Genomic DNA, 22,336 nt, shown 5'->3' on the forward strand with positions numbered 1-22,336 from the left:
AAAATAGCCCTCATTTTCATAATATGTAGCACAAAATACAAATGTCCTTTACTAGTGGGTGCTCATGACACTGAAGTTAATTTGTCACTTTATCTTCATGTGTTCATTAAATTGCTTAATAAACATTTGGCAAATGCCTGCCATGTGTGGGATGCTTCACTGGGCACATAAGAGATGACAAAGTTGGCTAAGATCTTGTTTCTTCACCAGAAGGGTTACAGTCTAAGGAAGAAGGCAGATATTCACATCTCTAGCTATAAACAGAATTCTATGCAAATTACTACAAAAATCTAGAGGAAGATATGATTAATTTTAACTTGGGAGGGAGTAAGGGTAGTACTGGAGAAGGCTTCACAGAAGAGGAAATATTTAAACAGGACCTTTTAAGAATGGATAGGATTTCAACAGAACAGAGGAGAAATAGTATTCCTGACAGAAGAAATGGCAGAAGGAAAAATATGAAGATATACTAGTTATAAAATGGATTATGGCCCCAAAAATCATACTCCTAAGATAAAGAATTACTTAGTTTATGGTTAGCAAAGATGTAGGACATAGATGTTTACTAGATGACAGCCAGAAAGCTTGGGAAGGATGTTAGTTTAGCTCAGGATCCCTAGTCTTTCTCAGTCTCATGGAGGTGACTTTGGACTCATAAATTAAAGAGTTTGGGTATTTTACACGTTACTTGGCTAGGCCATGACACCCAGATATTTGGTCAAACTCCAATCCAGGATGTCACCATGAAGGTATTTTTAAGATGAAATTAACATTTTAATCAGCAAACTCTGAGTAAAGTTATAAATACCTCCATCATATAGATGGACTCCATCCAATCATTTGAAGGCCTTGTAAAAGCAAGACTGAGGTCCTCCATGAATAGAGGGAATTCTCCTTCTAGACTGTTCTCAGACTTCAGCTGTAACATCAGCTCTTTCCTGGGTCTCCAGCCTGCCAGCCTATCCTGCAGATTTTGGACTTGCAAGATTTCAGACTTATGTGTGTGTGTATACACATCCCATTAGCTCTATTTCTCTGAAGAATGCTAACTAATATAAATACCAAGGGTTTTGAATTAAAGAGTGACTGTATTAGTCAGCTTTCCCCTGTATGTCATAATTCCAGTGATTTATAGCAACATAAAATATACACATTTATTTACACATTTATTTTTCTTACTCATGCATCTAAATTCAGCTGGACTCATCCAAACTCAGTGAACCATGATATACTTCAAGGTTTTACGTTTAGGTTTGCTACACAAGTCTTCACCTTTCTCCTGGGACCAACAGTTGTGAGATGACTGTTTAGCCACGTGTTATGCATGTAATAGATAGCACCCAAAAGGATTAGTAGATCACAGGAGTAGAGAGGCCTCACTTATAAACTGCCACACTGATACTTCTACCTGTACCATTGGCCAAGCAAGTACATGACCAACATCAATGGGATGGAGAAGTAACTCCAATCATGTGGGATAAAATGCAGATCCCTTGGCAAAGGGCACACAGGCATAATTCTAGTAGAGGAAGAAAGTGAAGACTTGGAAACAATTTACGTACCATATATCACATAATCCTTACACCACCACTTAGGGTAGATGCTATTGTCAGAATCCAAAGTCTATTTTGGAAGGAGGGAACTGAAATCAAATTTATGAGACTTATGAGAATCCAAATTATGTTGGCCTCATTAAATATGATAGTAAAACAGAAAGAGGAATGTATGATGACTCCTAAGCAATGACTTGGGCAATGATGTAATGGGTCCCCACCCACTGAGATTAGAAACCCAGAGAGAGAGCCAGTTTGTGAGCCAAAGGAGACGTTGTATGATAGCTTTAGAGGCCAACTATGTGAGGTATCCTACAAATATCTGGAAATTTGTCTCTTAAAGCTCAAGAAGAGAAGCCCATTCTGGAAAAAAACTACGAAAACAAAGGCAAAAGTATTACAAGCATGGGAAGCAATATCAGCAAAGATACAGAAGTGTCTTGCACATGCAGTTCACGTTCATGGTGTGGCTAGGAGCTTAACACACTGTTCAGACAGGCACACGTGTCTATTCATCTGTCTTGGGGTACATGTGGCCCAGCAGTGTAGGACTAAGTTGAAAAGGCAAGTTTATCCTTGATCTCAACTGCCCTAGAATTCTGGAATAGGACATTTTCACTCTCATCAAGAAGGAGCCACTATAGTTTTCTGTGCAAGTGTTTACTTAAAAGCCTGGCTTTTTGGAAAACTGATGCAGCGGCACAATAGAAGCTAAACCAAAGGTAGGAGGCCGAGGGGAAGGCTACCGTGTTAGTCTTTGTAAGCACCAACAAGAACCTAACCAGGGAAGCAGCAGTAGGAACAGAAATGAAGGAGCAGATGGAAGAATTGCTTCAAAAGACATTATTGTGTGGCACAGCAACTATCCTGCATATCATTAAATATGTGTCAAGTTAATTTTGTAACTTCATTTGGCTCTAATGCCTTCCTCTCCTCAGGTATGCAGAGCCTTCATAATTTATTGGTCATCTCTTTGCCTGTTTTTTTTTAAGTTAAGAGTTATAATCTCCTTGAGGAAGAGACTATGACTGTTTTGTTCTGTCCTGCCCCACAATATCCATCAGAATAGGCACCAACTAAATACTGAGTGAGTGAGTGAGTGAGTGAGTGAGTGAGTGAGTGAATGAGTGAATGACTGAGTGGCTGGAGGAACCCTGCCCCTGCACATGTCCATCCGTGTGTTCATCTCCAGGTTCTCTCCACTCTTGCTCTCTACTTTACCTGCATCTTCATCCTCCCCCCAGATACCTTCCTCCCTCTCACCTCCTCAAGGTTGCTCATGGAGAACTTGCCTTACAGGAGGAACCAGATTACCAAGAGTCTGCATTTAGTCAGATACTGATGTGTTTTTCCCCCCACATCCTGCCTTCAACCAAACTCAACTGCTTCTCTCTTTACATTTTTAATGTCATTCAGACATACCCACTAACTTGCCAGTCATGTAAAATATTGAAAACTCAGTTCCAATCTACATAAGCCCCTAATTTTATTACTCTGCCCCCACCCACCCCACTGCTCCCCAAGTTTAGGCTTCTTTCCCCTGAGGAACTGGCACCTCTCTCTTCTCTGATTCCAAATGTCCTCCCACTGGAGCAAGAAGGAGGAATGGGGAGGAAAAACAAACTTCCTTCTACGAATTGGGTTTGCTTTGTAGAGGTTTGGTTGATGTCCCCACCAGTGCTCTTCAGCTAACTGTGACCATCAGCCAACCTCCGTGTGGTAGGTGGCCAGTGATTGTTCTGTGTGTGTGCTTGGGGTGACCCATGAGGACGCCAGTGCAAAGTTCTCTGGGATGGGACATCTGAGTCTACCCTAGATTGATTCAAGGCTCCCTAAGCTCGTCCTCAGTATCTGCCACTGGGGCGGTCGAGTTCTGGACAGCTAACACTAAGACCTTGCCAAGCTGTCAACTGGGGAAGTCAGGGAGTTTCGCAGGCTGCTGTGATTAGTCAGGATGGTAGCATTGGTTCAACTACCTCTTCATAAGTCCTGGAGAATATCTCTAGCCCCAGTATTTTTATGACCCATAGTATATGAGGATACTTAGTATCTTTGTACCTCTGGTTTGGATCCTAATCTCCAATTTTACACACACACGACGCTCAGTTATTTGCAACTGCCACTAAACTTCACTTTACAAACCCTGAGTTGTCATTTACATTTGTAGCTACTGCGGAATAAATATTGTGTTAAATGTCACTAAACAAACCTTTAGCGAGTAGCTAAAATGGGTCAGTCCAGTGTGCAAGTGACATACAAAAGCCTGACCGTTCAGACTCTAATGCAAATGAAGAATTATACCGTAACTCCCAATAGAGGGCATTTAAACCTCAAAGTGGAAAATAGATTGGTGAGTGGAACAATAGAAAAGAGAAAAAATAATTAGAAATAGAAAGGAGAAATAGAAAGGAGAAAAAATAATTTAAAAATGAAAGAGTAAAAAAAAAAAAAAATGAAAGAGTAAATATAATCCCAGAAGAAGAAAAGAGAGATAAAAGAGCTGAAGAAATACTTTAAAATATTGATTAAGCCTGTCCACAAGGGGAAAAAAAAAAACCAGCAACAAATTCTCTTTTGGGGGCCATGTGGGAAATTTGCATATGGACTGTATATTAATATAATTTGATCAATGTTGGATTTCTTGAGTGTGATGCTACTGTGGCTACATAGGAGAATGTCCTTGCTCTTAGGAGATACTTGATGAAGCATCAGGAGGTGAAATTTCATCATGTCTCCTAAAGGGTCAGGGGGGAAAATAGGTCTTCCTAATGGTTCACCTACAATCAAACGTGTATTGTATGCATGTGAATGAGAAAGTGGGTATAGAGTAAAATGTAGAAATTCAGTGTGGCCAAATGTTAACCTTGGGTGAATCTGGGTCCAGGGCATTCTGGGAGACGTGGACATGCTCCTCCTGGCTCTTTCTTCAAGGAAGGATTTGCCCAGCAGTGGGGAGAGTGGTCAGCAGACAGCCTCCAGCTGTCAGCATCTGCACAGTCAGCCTCTGCTGGGGAGAGCTGCCTCACCAGAGCCATGCTTGCCCATGCCAGCTGCATCCAGTGACAGAGAATGTGGAGATGGGAGCCACAAAGGTCCAGTCATGCTGCCAGCACAAGACCTCTAGTTAGCATGACCCACTCCAGAACCGCCCCCTCCCCCGGATTCACGGAGGCTTCATCGGGACCTATCACAGTCTGACTCCTCTTCTGCCTGACCCTCCTTCTCGTCCCTCCTTTCATAGGTGTTGATCCCCTAACAAGCACCTCAAATCTAGTTTTTAAAAAAATGAAAGTAAAAAGAATTCAAAATGAGAACGCTGCATAGTGACAGAGAGCCTATCATGTTTAGGATCAAAATCTCAACCCCTGAAGGCCAGACTAATCTTTTCTCTCTGCACAAATCAGAATCATCTAGATTTCCATTAAATATTTATCTCCTCGAATCTGAAGCAAGAGGAAAATCTATGTATTTTGCCCTGTTTTGCTCTTCCTATCCTGAATTGCACTGAAGGATCACATGAGGTTGATGAGGTGCCAACTGTCTGTAATAACTGAAGTATTAGATGCATGGTAATGGCATGCAGAGCAACGCAAGTCTTAGAAGTGAGTTCCTTCAAAAATCCAATAACCATAAATTCAACTAAAATTTCAAATAAAAGCTAAAAAGACTAGAATAATCACACAAAAATTTAAACCCAGAAGTTTCTCTTGCTTAAATTACTTTCACACTCCAATTTAAACTCAGAAACATTATGCTGCTGTCACACTTCTTTGTTCTCCTAAAGGAAAAAAAAATATCTGTATATAGCTGACAAAAAATAGGAAGCTGTCTGCCAGCAAGTTCTCTATTCATGTCTAACATACTGTAGAGTCTATGCAGAACACATGGTCTTTAAACACCGAAAAGCCTCTCCTTTACTGGCTTAACACTGCAGTATGTTTCTCCAGCATGTTTGCACTACCTACAATACATGTCTTGCATAAGCATGAATTCCTTTGGATGTTTAAGCGGTGCAGTATTTTCACATGCTTTGATGTTGTACATATGAGAATTATCATCTACATTTTGGGAGTGCAGTTTCTTGCACATTGAAGTGAATATGACTCAACTGCCACGACTTTAGATTTCATCCAACAGGATGTCAGTAATGTCTACACCAGAAGTTCGACATATTTCGTCTTCTCAAATGTGGAGCTGACGTAGCAGCCAAATTAGAAATTTCTGGGTGCATTTTTGAGAGCTAATTCAGCGTGAAAATTACTAATTACTTGGAATTGTGCAAACCAAAGTATTTTGGTTTTCCTTAGTTTCTTATCCAAAAAGACCTGTTGCTTCAGATCAGATAAATTTCCAAGTGGCAGGATCCATCCTGTTTGTGGGGACTCAAAATAATCCTAATCCTAATGTGATTTCCTTGATTACAGATGAGACCCATTGGCCATGATGGCTATCATCCCACTTCTGTTGCTGAGTGGCTGGATTCCATTGAACTAGGGGACTACACCAAAGCCTTTCTAATTAACGGCTACACATCGATGGACCTGTTGAAAAAAATCTGGGAGGTTGAACTTATTAACGTAAGTTGGTCTCTTAAACATACCTTCCCCATTCAACCCTTGGTAAATGAAATTCATGTTGGAGGTAGGTAACATTTTTTTCTTTGTTACTGTGCGGACATCCATCAGGATTTTACAGGTATGCCTTCTGCTTTAAATATACAACTGTCTTAGTTCCAGTCGAACTCCACAGTACTTGTCTTTTTAAGTTCTGATGGGGAGAACTAGGAGGACTCTCAGGGTGTTTTGCATTATCCAAGAAAACCTCCCAAGTGTTTTGAGGCTTCCCATTTTAGAAGATTTAGTCAATTCAGGTTATGAGCATGATAATAAATAGGCTCCCATCCTGATCTTGCTCATACTTACCATTAAAGATTAGAGTTCTCATCTTTAGTTTCCTATCTCCATTCTGTTTCTTTGACTGCATGTATAAACCCTACTTTTGAATACATACTGCTTTTGTTTGTTCATATTAAATAGGCTGCTATAATATCGACATTTTATTACCCAGGGCTTATGTCTAATCTTAAGTTGTCTGTTTTATTTACATAATTGAAATAGATTTTTTATAAAAACTAGCCAATATATGTTGCCATGTATTCAAGCCCAAAGAGATCAACTCAATCTGCACAAATGGTTTTTAATACTGATACTTATTTCATTTTTACTGCTCCTTTATTCCCAATGGCATCAAGGAATGAAAGAAATGGAGTGGGAACATGTAATTATCATGCCTTCACATTGGTATCCTGAACATTTCTCTTCCTAAATGAGTGAAAAATCATTTAATCTTTTAGAGGATTTCTTAGATTTAAATTTTATATTCTAAAACTTTTTAAAAAACCCATCCATAAGTTGAAAGATAAAGCAAATAAATTTCTTCTGGTTCAATACAGATCCATTCTACTCTTTATGCCACTTTCTCTGCACAAGTCCAGTGGCTACATATTGCATGCCATTAATTATTTTACATTATTATTATTAATAACTATGCTTTTAACAGTCTTAAAAATAATGTCTTTTCTAGAACATCTCATAAAAACTATTCTTTGATCTAAAAATCAAGTTAAATAGACGAATTCTTGGCTCCTTCTTTTACTTTGCCATCAGTTCCTCTTTTCTGTCTGCCCTCACGCACTCACAAAAGCTACCATTATTTCAGCAGAAACCCTATCTGATGGAAATCCCCTGATTCGTTTTGTTTTTAGTCTGTGTGGCAGCACAGTGGAACTGAGACTGTGTTGCATTCTGGTTGCATCCGGGAGATTGCAGTTCTCCTCCAAGCACCTCCTGTTAGCCATTTGTTGAAGGGCGACCTACCATAGATCAAACAAACAGGCTTCCCATTAAGTGACATTCTAGTCAATTATACAACTTGACAAATACCTCTGTATAACGTCTTCTGAATACTGTTGCTCCCCACTGAAGAACAAATACACAGCACATGAATCACTCACTTACCAGGGCATTAGCAGTAATCTCTCATTGAAAAGAAGGGATTCCAATAGAACTGTATTATAAAATGTTTTCTTTGAGGCAAGGATCACTGAAGCAGGACAATGAGTCTCTCAGAATCCAAATGCTGGGGCTAATGTTTAAGATGTGAGCTAGGACCCACACATTTCTTGGTGCTGGGGGGACCAGAAACCTAGGAATCCCTGTTGGGTCACTGTGTTCCCTGTGGATGATGGCAATGCCTGTAGGTCAGTGAGGCGCTGAGGCCCCGGGTTTAATGCCAAGGCTCAGGGAATGATCCACCACCACCCACATGCCAACCAGCCTTGAGTTGGGACAGAAGAATAGCTTTCTCCACCCATACAGACTTTTGAAGCATTTTCCCTTTAGCTACATTTGCTGTAATACAATCGGACTTCAATCCGGAGAGAAGTACCTGTCACAGGTACTTCTGTTGTAACAGAACCAGAAAACATAGTCACTGTGTCTTAGATCTTGAGGCCAATTCCTCTGGCCTGGAGTATGTCTGCATCTAATACCACCCTGGTATATTTTCCTTAAACTGATAGAACTTAAAGTTTGTGACGTCTTTAGCATCTAATACCAACCTGGTATATTTTTCTTAAACTGATAGAACTTAAAGTTTGTGACGTCTTTATGGGCAAGTTCACATTCTTGAATGAGGAGGCTTTGGGAGTCACTTAATTCCATAAATATATTTATTATGAACAAAAATTGATCTATACCTTTAGGCTTGGAAATCAAAGGACAAAATTGTAATGCCCGCCAGAACTGCTGCAAAGGGTAGTGCGTTTGATGGTTCCAGGTTGTTGAGTTTTAAAATGAAAGAAAGGCGCAATGCCTGTCTGGCTTACAAAGCTTTAGGCTAGTCTCAAATTCAAGACTTGAATTTATCCCAACTCAAGACATCCAAATATAAAAGACATGCAAATATAAAACAATCTCATATATAATATATGGGCCCAGTAATTCTATATTAAGTACCCATAATTTGTTGTTTTCTAGCCTGAAGGGAATGTGCAGTCACTTTGATTTAGAGCAAAGCTCTTAAGAGAAATTTGCATCCTGAATCTTTGTAATGAGCGGCTCATTTTTAAGGAAACCAAATGGCTTTAGTGACCATTGCTCTATGTAAAGTGAAAAGTGCAAGGTGGGGAGCTGTCTTTGATACAGAGGTGTGCTGATGGAGGGGAGGAGAACAGAGGGTGAGGAGGCTGGTTGCTGCTGTAATTACACACACCTTTAGCATCATTAAATAGTATTGATTAAGCCTCCAATTTCACATGGTATTTTGCTTGATATTTGAAAATGGTAACACATTTCTCAGTGAGTATAAGTCTATTCAAAGTATTTTCATGAAGAAATGAAAACTATACAAAATTGTGATTTGAAAAGTACAAATACATTTGAAATTATAATCTTTCAAAAAGACCCCAAGGATTTTTTGGGGGGAGGGGGGCCGAGTACATTATTGCCTTTGAAAAACAAGGTTATTTGAATAACCTAATGAAGATTTTGGTTACAAATGTACCCAAAGTACAGAGATGAGGGAGAGCAATAGAAATCTCATTTCTTAATATCAGTATTCTCAGCAGTGGAAATTGAGCACAAAAAAACTTTCAGGATATAGGTTTTACAGATCCCTGTGTGTGTCTAGACTTAAGGAATTTAGATGCCAATAATTGTTCCTTCTATTCCCTAATCTATGCTTCATATTCAGAAGCTCTTTTATTAATAGCTCTGTTTTGCCTCTGTCTGCTACTATCATTAATAGCATCATTAACATTACTTTTACTTTTGTATTGATATTTTAGTGTTATATGAATATATTGAGAGAGATTGTCAGCCAAATTGTTCCCTGTGCAGATGCTAGCTGGATAAACCTCTCATTTGAATTATAGTCCTCTTCAAAGGCTTGTTGAGAGAGCTTAAGACTAGTTAATGGTGCATTAGTACTCAGGCCCTGTACAAGGTATTATGACCAGGTTTACAGTGGTTCCTACTGCTATTGATAACCTCAACCAAAGAAGTGTGGCAATTAATAATTATTATTAATAATGAATAATTTATTTTACCACCAAGTACCTACCAAGGGGATTTTGGTTAGATGAGATAAATTTGAACACTGTCCAATTTATTAATGTGTGAATCTTAGTGTAGAACATGTCATTAATTTCTTCCCATTGGGTTTACCATTATTTACCAAGGAAATAATTTTAGCTAATGCTTACAACAGCCTACAATACTGATAATGATAAAAGTACCCATCAAGGGAAGCCTGGAGGGTAAAATTGGTTAAGCGTCCAGCTGTTGGTTTTGTCTTAGGTCATGATTTCAGAGTCATGAGATCGAGCCTCCGTGTAGGGCTCCGTGCTCAGGGCAGAATCTGCTTAAGACTCTCTCTCCCTCTCCCTCTGTCCCTCCCACCCCCCTACTCTCTCTCTTTCTCTAAAATAAATAAATCTTTAAAAAATGGTACCCATCAAAATAACAAAATTAAAATCAGCTTTAGTGCATTCTTAATTCTCTATTTGTAAGTATAAGAATAGCTTTAAAAATCTGACTACAGTGGTTGGTTGTGTTTTAAATACCTTCTGGGAGAAACAAAATAATTAAGGTAGCAATACCCATATGTGTCCCCTGAAAATAATTTGACTTATTTTTGCAGCAGTAAATTGATTAGAAGATTATTTTCTTCTTGCTTAATAGCTGCTGAAACTATACTTACATCACTCTTTCATTTAGGACTGTCAGATTTTTCTGATTTTTGGTTTTTCGGTGGTGTTTTTTTGTTTTGTTTTGTTTTGTTTGCAATGTTGTTGATTTAATTTCTACCTTTCCAGGGAAATTTTGTGACAATCTAATCACGTGGAGATATACTAAGAATCTTTCAAATTTAACGTTCTAATTTTGTGTTAAATCTTTGTGTGACTTTATTTGCTTTAAATGCTGTAGAAATACAGTCCTATCAGTATCAAATTTAGACTCATTACTGCTTTGATGTTTTTTATTTCATGATCAACATTATAAACTCTTCACTCCTTTCTATCCTACACTTATTGCTGTAAATGCAATTAAATTTACTCCCTAAAAGTCTTTTTTGGATCATGCATGTGAGCATGTGCGCCTGTGTCTGGGTACATGTATCAGATAAAGGCAAATGGTAATCCATACTCCCAAGCAAGGAGAATACTCAACAAATTCACAAATTGCAGGGGATGTAAGAGGAGGATAAATGTTATAATTCCATTTCCAAAGCAATTATTTTAAGTAAAAGGTTATGCCTTCACTATAGGACCTTAATAAATGAGAAATATTCATATTTCCACACCCGGGAGGCTACATCGTCCAACACTTCAAATGTTAACAACTTTAATCAAAGCCAAAGGCTTTCACTAGATAACTGGATATGAGTATTCAAATGTAGAACAAACTCTAAATTCTCCATGGAGGTAAGCATTCCACTTACGTCTGCATACGGGATAGCTGGCTCTTCATAAGACATCAGGACACCCAGGTACCTCCTCCAAGCTTCAGACTGGTATCAGGTCTGTATCAGGCAAAGCCCCCAGACTCCATCACCCTCCCTTACTGCATCTGAACTGCAAGCTCTTACAAGGATTCTCTGGAAGCTTCCCGCTTTGGCTCAACTCTTAGGAAAAGCACACTTCTCCCTCCCTTACAAGAGAGGAATGATCATCCCCAAATAAATGCTCACTTTCCAGTGATGTTTGGCCCCTTCACATCCAGCCCGGGGCGTGGTGATGGACTAACACTGGCAGTACTGGTTCCCTGACTTTCAGCATATTTTACACATCCGCACCTATCATGCTGCTCTCGACTTTGGAGCTTTGACCTACACTGAGATTGAGTTATACTACCTTAGAAGACACTTAGACATTAGCATGTCATTGGAAGAAACATAGCTCTTCTTTTGCATTCAGAGTAAATTCACATACTTGCAGTGCCTCAGGGTCAGTATTTGGAATAGGCATTATTGAAGCACTGATGCCAGAATTAGTACACACACACACACACACACACACACACACACACACACAGAAACTAAACAAGGCATTCATACCTGAAGAGAGCACTCAGCAAAAAACTATTTTCAAGAACTAAACTCCTCTGATTATAGCCATGTATGAACCACCTCTGTACAAAAAAGGAAAATCATGTTCTATCTAGAAATGCCTACCCCCCCAAAAAAAGTTATTTTAGTGGACAACGGTGGTTTGTTTTCTTCTTTCATGCCCCCAGATGCCATTCACTCTTCTGATCAAGACCAAAGCATTCCTAATTTCTTCTAGAGAAACCTCCCTCTGTGGTCTTACTTGCCTGAACATATGACTAATCCAAGCTCAGCCTCTCAGGATTTTCCCACACCCTCATGGGCGACAGGGTAGGCCTCCTTACAACCATTAATAATTCTTTATAGTTTGAGGGTCCAGTGGAAAAATGAAAATCAGGGACCCTGTATTCAAAAAGTATTGACAGATTTTTAAGACAATGCCAGTAGAGCAGTAAGCCAAACAGAGTCCTTTGAGGAGCAGGTGCCTGAATAACCTCTTAGGTCACGCACCCACAAAGCCATCCCTGCTTGTTGTTCCTTCGTCTATAACTCTGTTCCTATCTGCTGTCATTCTCCTTCTCCTAAAGCTCTTAACACTTTTTTTTATAGTGTGGGGCCGCTGGTAAAAAGACTTTATTTTCCAAGGCTGTTTTTGCTGAGTATAGAATTCTAGTGTAACAGTCCTTTGGAGATGTGGAGCCACATCCTCTCTCCTGCATTATTTCTGAGGAGACATCTGCTGTTATCCTTTCTTCTTTTGGTTTTGTTGTTGTTGCTCTTCCTCTGTATCTAACTTGTCTTCCCCCCACCAACCCCCGATGCACCCAAGGGTGTTCTCTTTATTTCTGGTTTTGAACAATTTTATTGTGATGAAGCTTGATGTCGTTTTCCCCATGGTTTTTGTATGTAAATTATTTCTGAGCTTCTTAGATAGGAAATCTCTAGTTTTCATTAACTTTGGAAGTTTTTCGGTCATTCCCTTTTTTAATTTTTTTTTTATTTCCCATTAAATTCTTATGTTTCTCCTTTCCCTTCACCTTTTCAAAACTTTTCTCTGGAAGTATAATGTACACACAGAAATCCACAAATCTCATAAGGGCATTGCTTAATGAATCTTCACCAAAACAATTGCACACCTGTAACTAGCACCCAGAATAAGGAATGGCCCAGAAGACCCCGTTCTGTCACTAGTGTCCCCACCACCCCCTAAACAACCATTATCCTCCTCTCAACATCAGAGTTCAGTGTGCTTGTTTTTGTACAGTATGTTCTTGTACCCAGCTTCTTTTGTTTGCATCACATCGCATGACACTTTAGGACTGTGCATTCTCTCATCGCCATGGGATGTCCAGAACTTGTTTTTATGGCTTTATTGAGATGTAATTCACATATTACACAATTTGCTCGTTTTTAGTGTACATTTGATCATAGTCCTCTCAATTCAAAGTTTTACGAACCACCACCACCACCACAAGCATTTTACCATGTTGAGAATCTTTAAGTGTAAGTACAGTGGTGTTTATGCACTTTGTTGTGCAACAGATTTCTTGAGCTTTTCATCTTGGAAAACTGAACCTTTTCATCTTGGAAAACCATTCTATTTTCTGTTCCTAAGAGTTTGATTGCTACTGCAGATAGCTCATGTAAGTGGTATCCTGCAGTATTTGTCTTTTTTATAACTAGCTTATTTCCCTTAGCATAATGTCCTCAAAGTTCATCCATGTTATGGCAGATGACAGGATTTTTCTTCTTCTTAATGCCGAATAATATTCCATTATATGTATATACCACATTTTTTTTATCCATTCGTCTGTTGATAGATATGTAGGTTGCTTCCACCTCTTGAATATTACAGACAATGACACAATGAACATCAGTGTGCAAATATCTTCTCGAGATCCTGTTTTCAACTCTTTTGGATATATACCAAGAAGTTGTATTACCAGGTTGTATAGTAATTCTATTGTTAAATTTTTGTAAAACATCCATACTGTTTTCAATAGTGGCTGCACTATGGCCATTATTTCTTAAAATATTATTTTCTCTTCCACAGTTTCTCTCCTCTGCTTTGGAAACTCCAAATATATGTATATTAGGCTATTTGAAGTTGGGCCACAGCTCATCAATGCTCTGTTCACTTTTATCAATATTTTCTTCTCTCTGTGATTCATTTGGATGGTTTCTATTGTATGACTTCACGTTCACTAATCTTTTCTTCTTGTAATATCCAATCTGCCGTTATTAACAACCAGTGTATTTTTCATCTCAATGATTATAGTTTTAATCTTCAGAAGTTAAACATGAGTCTTTTTTTATATTTTTTTCAGATCTCTATCTAGTATGCTCAATCTTTCCTCTAACTTGTTGGAGCATATGGAATGCGGTTATTATAACAACTGTTTTAATGCCCTCATATTCTAATTCTAATATCTGTGTCAGTTTGGGATTGGTTTGAGTTGATTGATTTTTCTCCTCACTGTTCTCAGCATGCCTGGTAATTCTGATTGCATGCCAAGTATTATCAATTTTACTTTGGTGGGTGCTGGATATTTTTTTATTCCTGTAAGTATTCTTGAGCTTTGTTCTGGGACATGGAAAATCTCCTGGGATATACTCTGATCCTTTCAGGTCTTGCTCTAAAGGTTCATCAAGCAAGCCCAGAGCATCAGCTAATACTCTCGCTACCAAGGCAAGATGCTTCTGAGTATTCTAACAATGTCCTGTGAGTTTCCAGATTTCCTAGTCTGACTAGCGCAGACTATTACCAACCCCCTTTGTACTCTATGTACTATTCCCACTAGTCTTTCAGGTAGTTTTTTTTTTTTTAAACTAGCCACTCACATGCATGTTCTGATCAGTACTCTACCCGAATACGGCAGCCCCTGTAGCCCACCACCCCCGCAGGGCCTCTTCTCCATCTATCCTCTCAACTCAAAGAGTCTTCCAGGCTCCCTGGGTTCCTTCTCCTGCACCATGGCCTGGGAATTCCCTCAAGGTGGTAAACTGAGGCAACTGTAGTTCTCACTTTGTTTCTCATCTTCAACGCATCAGTGTCCTTCATTGCTTCATCCCAATATCTTAAAAATCAATGTTTCATATACTGTGTCAGGATTTTTAGTTGCTTCAGGTGAAAGCACAGTGGGGATAAATGCAATCCCTGTTAATCCATCTTGGCCAGAAGCCCAAATCCATGCTCCTTTTCTTAATCCCTATAGGCTAGGGCCTACGGCTAAACAATTAGAATTTTTGGTGACAGCATCTGGGCACTCGGAGTGTCTTAAAAGCTTCCCAGGTGAGTTAAATGTTGAAAACCACAGACATAACCAGTGGGGAGCCATTAAAAGGATTTTAATCAGGAGAATGACATGATCAGAAGAGTAGGCAGGGGCCAGAAGCCAACACACTCAAGAAGGAAAAGCTGGCTGGGAGGAAGGAGCTGAGTCAGCCGATTCTGCTATACAGCTATTTCCAGCCACAAGTGTATTAAGCACGACAGCAATAACACTTCTGTGTCTCCTTAGAACCTGAGACTATCCCTCAATTGGAAGGACATAAATACAGAGTCAATTTTCATTGTTCTATCCCTATGTATCAAGAAGAGGGTAAATTATAGTCTGTATTCAAAGGAGGTTAGGACAAATATGATACATTTCAGAAATGCTTTCCAGTAGTGACTAAAACTTTTCAGTTTGACCCTTAAAAGGCTAAGCCCTGGTTATGTAAAAAACCGTACTTACTGTTTAGAAAGCAAAGGTAGGACATATGGTGTGTGTCAGCATTTCAAATGCACTCTCTCTTCCTTCATCTGTGCCTTGAAATCAGGTCACTCAATCTGAGGTCTTATAAATCTGCCGCTCAGTATATGACCTTACATCACTCACCACCAATGGGCCTCCGCTTCCCAATAGCAAAGAGAAGATAACAGTGTCAGCCTCACTGGTTTCATAGGTTTTCTGTGAGACTCCGAATCACATGAGGGCTTTTTATTACCCATCCCTTTTTCTTCCCTCTCTATTTTACTGTTCTTTCACCTATCTCCTTCCTTTCTGTCTTCCCCAGCTCTGTCTCCCAGAGTTAGGGAGGCTGGGAACAGCTGCTTTCACTGCTTAGCTGCCATTTGCTCCTCACTCTCAGTACTCACCTGCTGGAACCTAGAAAGTCCTGTTGAGGGTACCACGTCTGGTCTCTAGGAACGGCTGCCCCGCCGCTGTTTTGCCCCCTTCCCAGTGCCAGCCCCTTTCTGCAGGGCTGAGCCCCACCTCCCATCTCCCAACAGTTATTCTCTTTCCCCACCAGCCCTGCCCAAACCCTCACTGCTTACTGCTGCTCAGAACCTGCCATCCTGGAGTGGGCGAATGTCAGGTGGGATGACTCTCTCAGCTCCTGTACCAACATTCAGGATAGAGCTCCTGAGGATCTTCCCCCACCTTTTTCTTTTTCTTGACAACACATCAGTACAGAATTGCTAGTTTCTTTTGTTTTCCCCTACCCCCACCCTCACTGCAACTACACGGCATTGACCCTTGCTTCTCAGCCACATAGTCCTCCTTATTCTTGAAATGAAACACCTAGGGCAGAACAGAGGAACGGCTCAGAGGTTAGGGATGTACTCATTCTCAGGTTATCCTCCATAATCTTAGTTAAACCCTTAAGTCCTGTTGCAAAGTCTCAGCTTGACAACCTGTAAGAGTGGTAACTTCTGACTCGTTCTTGAACTAGTTGATATTTTCTTTACACCAAAATTGCTTCTCTTAAATATATAGTATTATTCATTATAATGAAGTCAGATAACTTTTTATTCTGCATTTTGCTCAGCTTTCTAACATGGTTTGAGGACTTTTGTTTCTTTAAGAACTCTTTGGAGATATTTAGGGCAGAGCCTGTTGCTAAGGAGATTCATGTATGTTGCAGTTAAATAGATAAATACACTAAACTGGCTCTGTGCTTCTAGGAGCTTTGTGAGGAGAAAAAAATTCTAATGGATTACTCCTATAGCACAGAAAGTAAAAAGGAAAAAAATCCTCCATAAAATGCAAATACACTTTTCCTTTTCATGCTATCCTCATGAAGAAACGCTTTAGGTCTTCCTTAGGAGGAGATCTGAGATCGTACTGAAAAGATAAATTTTTGTCTTCTTAGAGGAAATGGAAGCCAAAGAGGTATTTTTGTTAAAAGAAAATTATTAGGAATCTTGAAGCCTGATATATGAGCTATGATGGAAGAGATTGACAATAAATATAGAGTCAGAGTAAATCATAAAGATTAACATTTTTACTAAAGTGTATATATAAGATTAGTGTTAGAATCAGCCCACTATGAAAATAATTCAAAAAGCTGAAAAGGAGGGAGATTAGGTAGGTGATTTCGTAGCTTGGGATTTATATCTGCTTTAAAGATATTTAAAGTTGATTTAGAGTTTAAGTCTAGCTATTTTGCTAAAGAGATGTATTATGTTAAGTTGAATATCTTTGGTCTCAAATTACTTTTGAACTTAAGCAAAAAGCTATTACCTTGAACCTCAGGAAGCATGTAAATTCCTTACTGTGCCGATCTTATGCCTGGCACCCTGCCGCCACCTGGTGGCAGCATACCTAAAGTACATGTCAAGTGACTAGACAATTTCTTAAAGGCAGAAACTAATTGCAAATTCGGTGCCAGTTTTATATCAATCCCTGTTTATAATTTGATATAATAAAACATGGAACAGGAGAGTTTTAATTTGTAGACCTCAAACGCCAAATTCAAACACCGTATGCCTACAACCGTATAACAAAATGGAGAAAACTCTACTGTGCATTCCACCAATTAGATTGATTTGGAATAACAGTGGCCTTTTAAATATTTGTGTGTGTGTGTTTGACATATAAATATATACATTCTCTAGTCCAGTCTTACTTTGGTATCAACTGCTTTGGGGAGATAATTAGATTTCCTAAAACTTGAATAGGATCATGATCTTTTTAAAAATTCTATTTCATAGATTTGGGGAGAAAATACAATAAGGATTTTATCGACTTTACCCTCAAAAGAACTTGCAGGCTGATGGGGGGAGATGGCCATTTAACACCGGATGTAAGAACACGGCATTAAGGGAAACTAAATATAAGGTGGTCTCTGCATCCCAAAGTGGAGCACAGAGTCTTCTCCTGAAGGGATTGGGGGTGGGCAGAAGAGGTGGGATGGGGGGACCCGCAGAGGAAGCAGTAAGCATCGACAGGAAGACCAGTCTCCCAGGGATTAGCTTCCCATTTTATTTCTTACCATTTAGCCACTTTCGGCAAGTCCCTTAACTTTCTCTACGCTTGCTACTAACATTTTAATAATATTAGTATCTATCTTCTAGGTAATATTGTTTCCAATATTCAATAAATATCTGATATTTATCTCTACAATAACCTAGTAGAGCATCATGCACAATGCCTTGCACATAGGAAGAGCCCTCTGTCTTTGTTTCCCCACAGCCAGATGGAGGGGCATCTTCTGAGTTCCCAAGATCGGTGGGATGCCTTACGGATCATCCTTTGCCCACAGCAACGCTGTGCCCCAATCCGTCTGAAAATGCAGTGGTTTGAGGCAGTAAGCATGTGTCTAGCTCCCAGGGCTGTGGGGCAGTAACTTAGGCTGGACTTGGCCAGAAATTTCTTCTGATGTCGGCTGGTTCCCTCACCTCTGCCCACCGGCTCTGGTCTGCTGCTCTGCATGGTCTCAACTGAAGCAGCTGGGGGCAGCCTGGAGGGGCTCCCCATGTCCCACCCTCTAGCCTGCCCTCCTGGTCACCCCATACCCCACCCTCTAGCCTGCCCTCCTGGTCACTGTCACAGGGCAAGGCAGAAAGAAAGGAAAATGTGCAAGCACAATGCCAGGCCTCTGCTTGCATCATACCTGCTCGTAGTCGGCTGAAGGAAGTCAAATGACCAACTTAGAATGAGGTTAAGAGTAGAGGCTCGAAATTTGCTCACCTTGTGTTGGGATGAGCTGAAAAAGCCTGGTGAATGGCCTGGATGAAGGGCAGGTAAATGGCTTGGATGAAGGGCAGGACGAAAAATGGAGACTATCGGTACCATCAACCCACCCACCACAAGAGAGACATTTGATTAGAGAAAAGAGAGAATTTTAGAACTATGGATGGTCTTATTATTGTTTCTAAGCCTCCAATTAGAGCTTGTGAAATCAAAACTGTCTTGGAAAATTTAAAATGATTAGATGTGCTAAAGTGTGGGGGCCCATAGAAAAAAAATACATAGGGTACTATACTAAGGGACCCAGGGCTTAAATGTATGGAAAAGTTGAGGACAGGAGCCCACCCCACTACTGGATAGTAACTGGGATGGTAAATATGCTATATAATAATGGATTTATTAAATCTATAGAAAGATGAAAAAATGGTAAAGTAATTGGCCATTAAACCACATTATTTTTACAAGATTAAATCCTAAAGTAGTTGTCTAATGGAAAAACCATCCTTGTGTATTGCCCAAGTGTTTGTTGCACACCAACTCTTAGCTCAGAATGAGTATGCCACAGATATTTTTTGGGGAAAAAGAAAACTACTTAATTTTTTAAAGTGCCTCCAGAATGTCTTAAGAACTCTCAGATTCAATAATAAAAGATAGACAACCAAATAAGATAAGGAATTTGTGAACAGCCCCCCAGAGTGGCTCCTAATAAGTCATATTCTTGTCTCATCACCTCCCCTTGAGCGCGCGTAGAACCTATGACTTGCTTTTAACCAGTAGAATATGCAGAGGTGATGGGATGGGATTCCATGATTACCTTAACCACACTTTTTTTTTTTTGTTTTGTTTTATTAAACGTAGTTCCTTAGGTCAGTTGCCTCCTCTAGACAGACACCACAGTAGTGGCAATGGTGACAGTCCTACAGTAGTAGGAGTTTCAGTGCCTCGTCCTCCACCTTCCTGTTTATTAAGTGTCACTCGTGCTGGAGATCTGGTTCTCGGATCTCCACTCTTCCTTGCCACCTCTGGGACATCACCTGCGGACAGGTGACCTCAGCTGGCCCCTTTCAGGAGAGAGCCGCCAGGCACACCTCTAGGGCTGTGTTCCTCATGTCCAGTCTCTGGGCTCACACAGCATCCCAAGTTTCGTGGTCCCCTTCTCTGTGTCTCAGCGAGGAAGAGGCTCCCTGGAGTCCCGGGGACGCAGCGGGCCCTGGCGCCACACTCAACTGCAACCTTTCCATCCTGGCCCCTCCTTACGACTTAAGCCGTGAGCCTCACCAGGCTGCCGACGTGTTCTGTTCCCCTGTACCTCCCCCCAGGACAGCGCCCAGCACGCTGGAGGCCGCCAATGCGTATTTGTTGAGTGACCTAAACATGGTCACATAGGAAGCAAGGTCGTCACCGCTGAGCTGTGCAGACACACCTCATCCCACCTTAGTGCCCCGAGAGGCCCTCTGCTGCCACCCCCGTTCTACAGATGGCAGAGAACTGAGGGTCCGCCCCCCCCCGCCCCCCCCCCCACATTTACAGGTTGAAACCCTAACCCCAAAGCCATGGCACTCGGAGGTAGGGCCTTTGGAGGTTACTAGGTCCTGGGGGTGGGGCCCTCAGGAATGGGGGTAAGGGTCCTTAGAAGAAGAAACCGGGGGGGGGGGGCTGCACCTCCGCCTCGTGGGGCCGCTGGGTTACACACAGGGTTCCCGAAGAACGCAGGCGGGATTTCGGGGGTGCGCTGCCCGGTACACAGGTGTGCGCACAGGACCCGCGGGACAGCGGGGAGGGGGGTCAGGCACCCCCCACAGGATGCGGGCTAGGGAGCCGGGCACCACCTCCCAAACCCCAAAGCCAAAGCCCGCTGCCCTTCGGAAACTGTACGAAAGTGAAAGCCGGTGCCCGGCCTGTTGCGCGGCCCCTGAGAGGCACAGGGTCAGGACAAGGTGGAAAGGCCGGCGGGAGACACGCAGACCCCGCGGAGCATCGCTTCCCCACAGGCTCCTGGAGCCGGGCCCGGAGGAGAGCGGGCGGGACCGCACATGCCGGGTGACCTGCGTGGTCCTCCTTCCCACCCCCACCCCCCGCCGTGGCCAGATGGGGGTCCGGGTAAGAATGGGATGCGGGTCTGTTCATGTTCTGAAGGCTCATCCTGCTGTGGGAGGGATAGACCTGGGATGGGGCAGGGGGAGTGGCAGGTGTCAGCAGAGGACAGACCTGGGATGGGGCAGGGGGTGGGGGGGCCGAGTGTCAGCAGACGGAGAGTGAAAATCTGGCTCCGAGACCCTCCCAGCCGTGGAGGCAAGAGATGCCTGAAACTGCAGTGAAGAGGGCAAATCAGTAGGGACCCTGGAGACCGAGCTGGTGAATCAGACATTTCCTGAGAAAAAAAAAAAAAAGAGGAACTGAGGATAAGCCAAGGTCCTTGGCCTGAGCTGTTTCCTGAGATTGGGAGAATTTAGGAGGAAAAACCAGGGAGGGGAAATGTAGAGTCCTGTTGAACGCGGTTGAGTTTGAACCGCCTTACACACATTCCCAAGTAGAAGTGTCTAGAAGCCATTTTACAGCCATATAAAATATAATTAAATCTATGAATCATACACATATTTATGTATTTATAGGAATGCAACAACTTCAGCTGTCCTTTGCCTTTGAAATCAATATTTAGGATCCTTGCCTGAGAGAAACCTCAAGTGTGGCCACAACCCATTTCTGTGCTCTGAGCCCTACATGGGGCTGCCCTTCCGTGCAGAAGCTTTTGCTCCTTAGAAACTGCGATTACAGGGAACACAAGCAAGGCCCCAGGGGGCTCAGGGCAGAGGCAGCACTGCCTCACCCGCCACCGGCCTGCCATCTGTCAAGGAACCTGATGGCCCCTGGAAGGTGGTATCCTTGTGTAGAAAGAAGAGAGTGACGGTGGACTCTAAAGATAAAAAATCCGCACGGACGTCACACACGGTGATGGACAGCCTGCCCCCAGCTGGGCTGTGGATTGTTTCCTAGCTTCCCAGCTGGCCCTCCTCCTCCCAGTCTGCCTTTTCCCTCATCTGAGAGCGCCTCTCAGCCAAACAATAAGTAAATGAATAAAAAAATAATAATAAAACTCAAGGCCTTTCACCCTTTTTAAAAGCAGACGTGAAAACGCAATGACCTTCTTAAACTGAATTTTGAGTGATTGCCTTAGCACCGCTCTTTTATTTTTTCGTGAAGACTATTTCGGTCACGGTCCTCTCTGGGCTTCACATCTCTGCAAGCCCGGAGCCCCATGGGCTGCATCCCGCTCTCTGACCAAGGTCGGCAGGTCACCCCGGGACCGTTTTGCTCAGGCGACCCCGGGTTTTCAAGGAGACGCGTCTCTGCTCGCACATAAATGGGCCGCAGGGACACCGAGTGTAATGACACAGGTGGGGCCTGGCGTTTGTCCAGCACTAGACGTCTCGCGGCGAAAACCTCTGCCCCGTTGTTCTAAATCTAAAACGCTGCTGCTTCTTAGGAGATGCGCCTTTATTTCGTGTGTCCCCAAGAAGGAAGAACAATGCTGATAATCGAGCCAAGACACGGTGCCTTGTGGTGCTTCTGTGTGACACACAAACCACCTGTGCGACAGCCTTTGTGCGGCTGTGACATTTCTTGCAGTGAGAGGGTCTTGTCAGTTTTCCCGACCGTGGGGGTCCCCGGCAGGAGGGCATTTGCTCGCAGAGCCAGGGACTGCCTCCTGCCTGCGGC

General features: G+C 41.9%; 1 protein-coding gene across 15 annotated transcripts in view; it reads left to right on the forward strand.

Moving 5' to 3' along the window:
* ANKS1B (ankyrin repeat and sterile alpha motif domain containing 1B) overlaps positions 1-22,336 on the forward strand; it is a 1,017,748-nt gene that overhangs the window by 731,245 nt on the left and 264,167 nt on the right. For all 15 annotated transcript variants that reach the window (XM_041737915.1, XM_041737908.1, XM_041737909.1 and 12 more), the window contains one exon: positions 5,978-6,130. In XM_041737915.1, the coding sequence (XP_041593849.1) occupies positions 5,978-6,130 (153 nt within the window). The remainder of the gene's footprint in view (positions 1-5,977; positions 6,131-22,336) is intronic.

This window comes from Vulpes lagopus, chromosome 23, assembly GCF_018345385.1.
Source record: "Vulpes lagopus strain Blue_001 chromosome 23, ASM1834538v1, whole genome shotgun sequence".
Lineage (NCBI taxonomy): Eukaryota > Metazoa > Chordata > Mammalia > Carnivora > Canidae > Vulpes > Vulpes lagopus.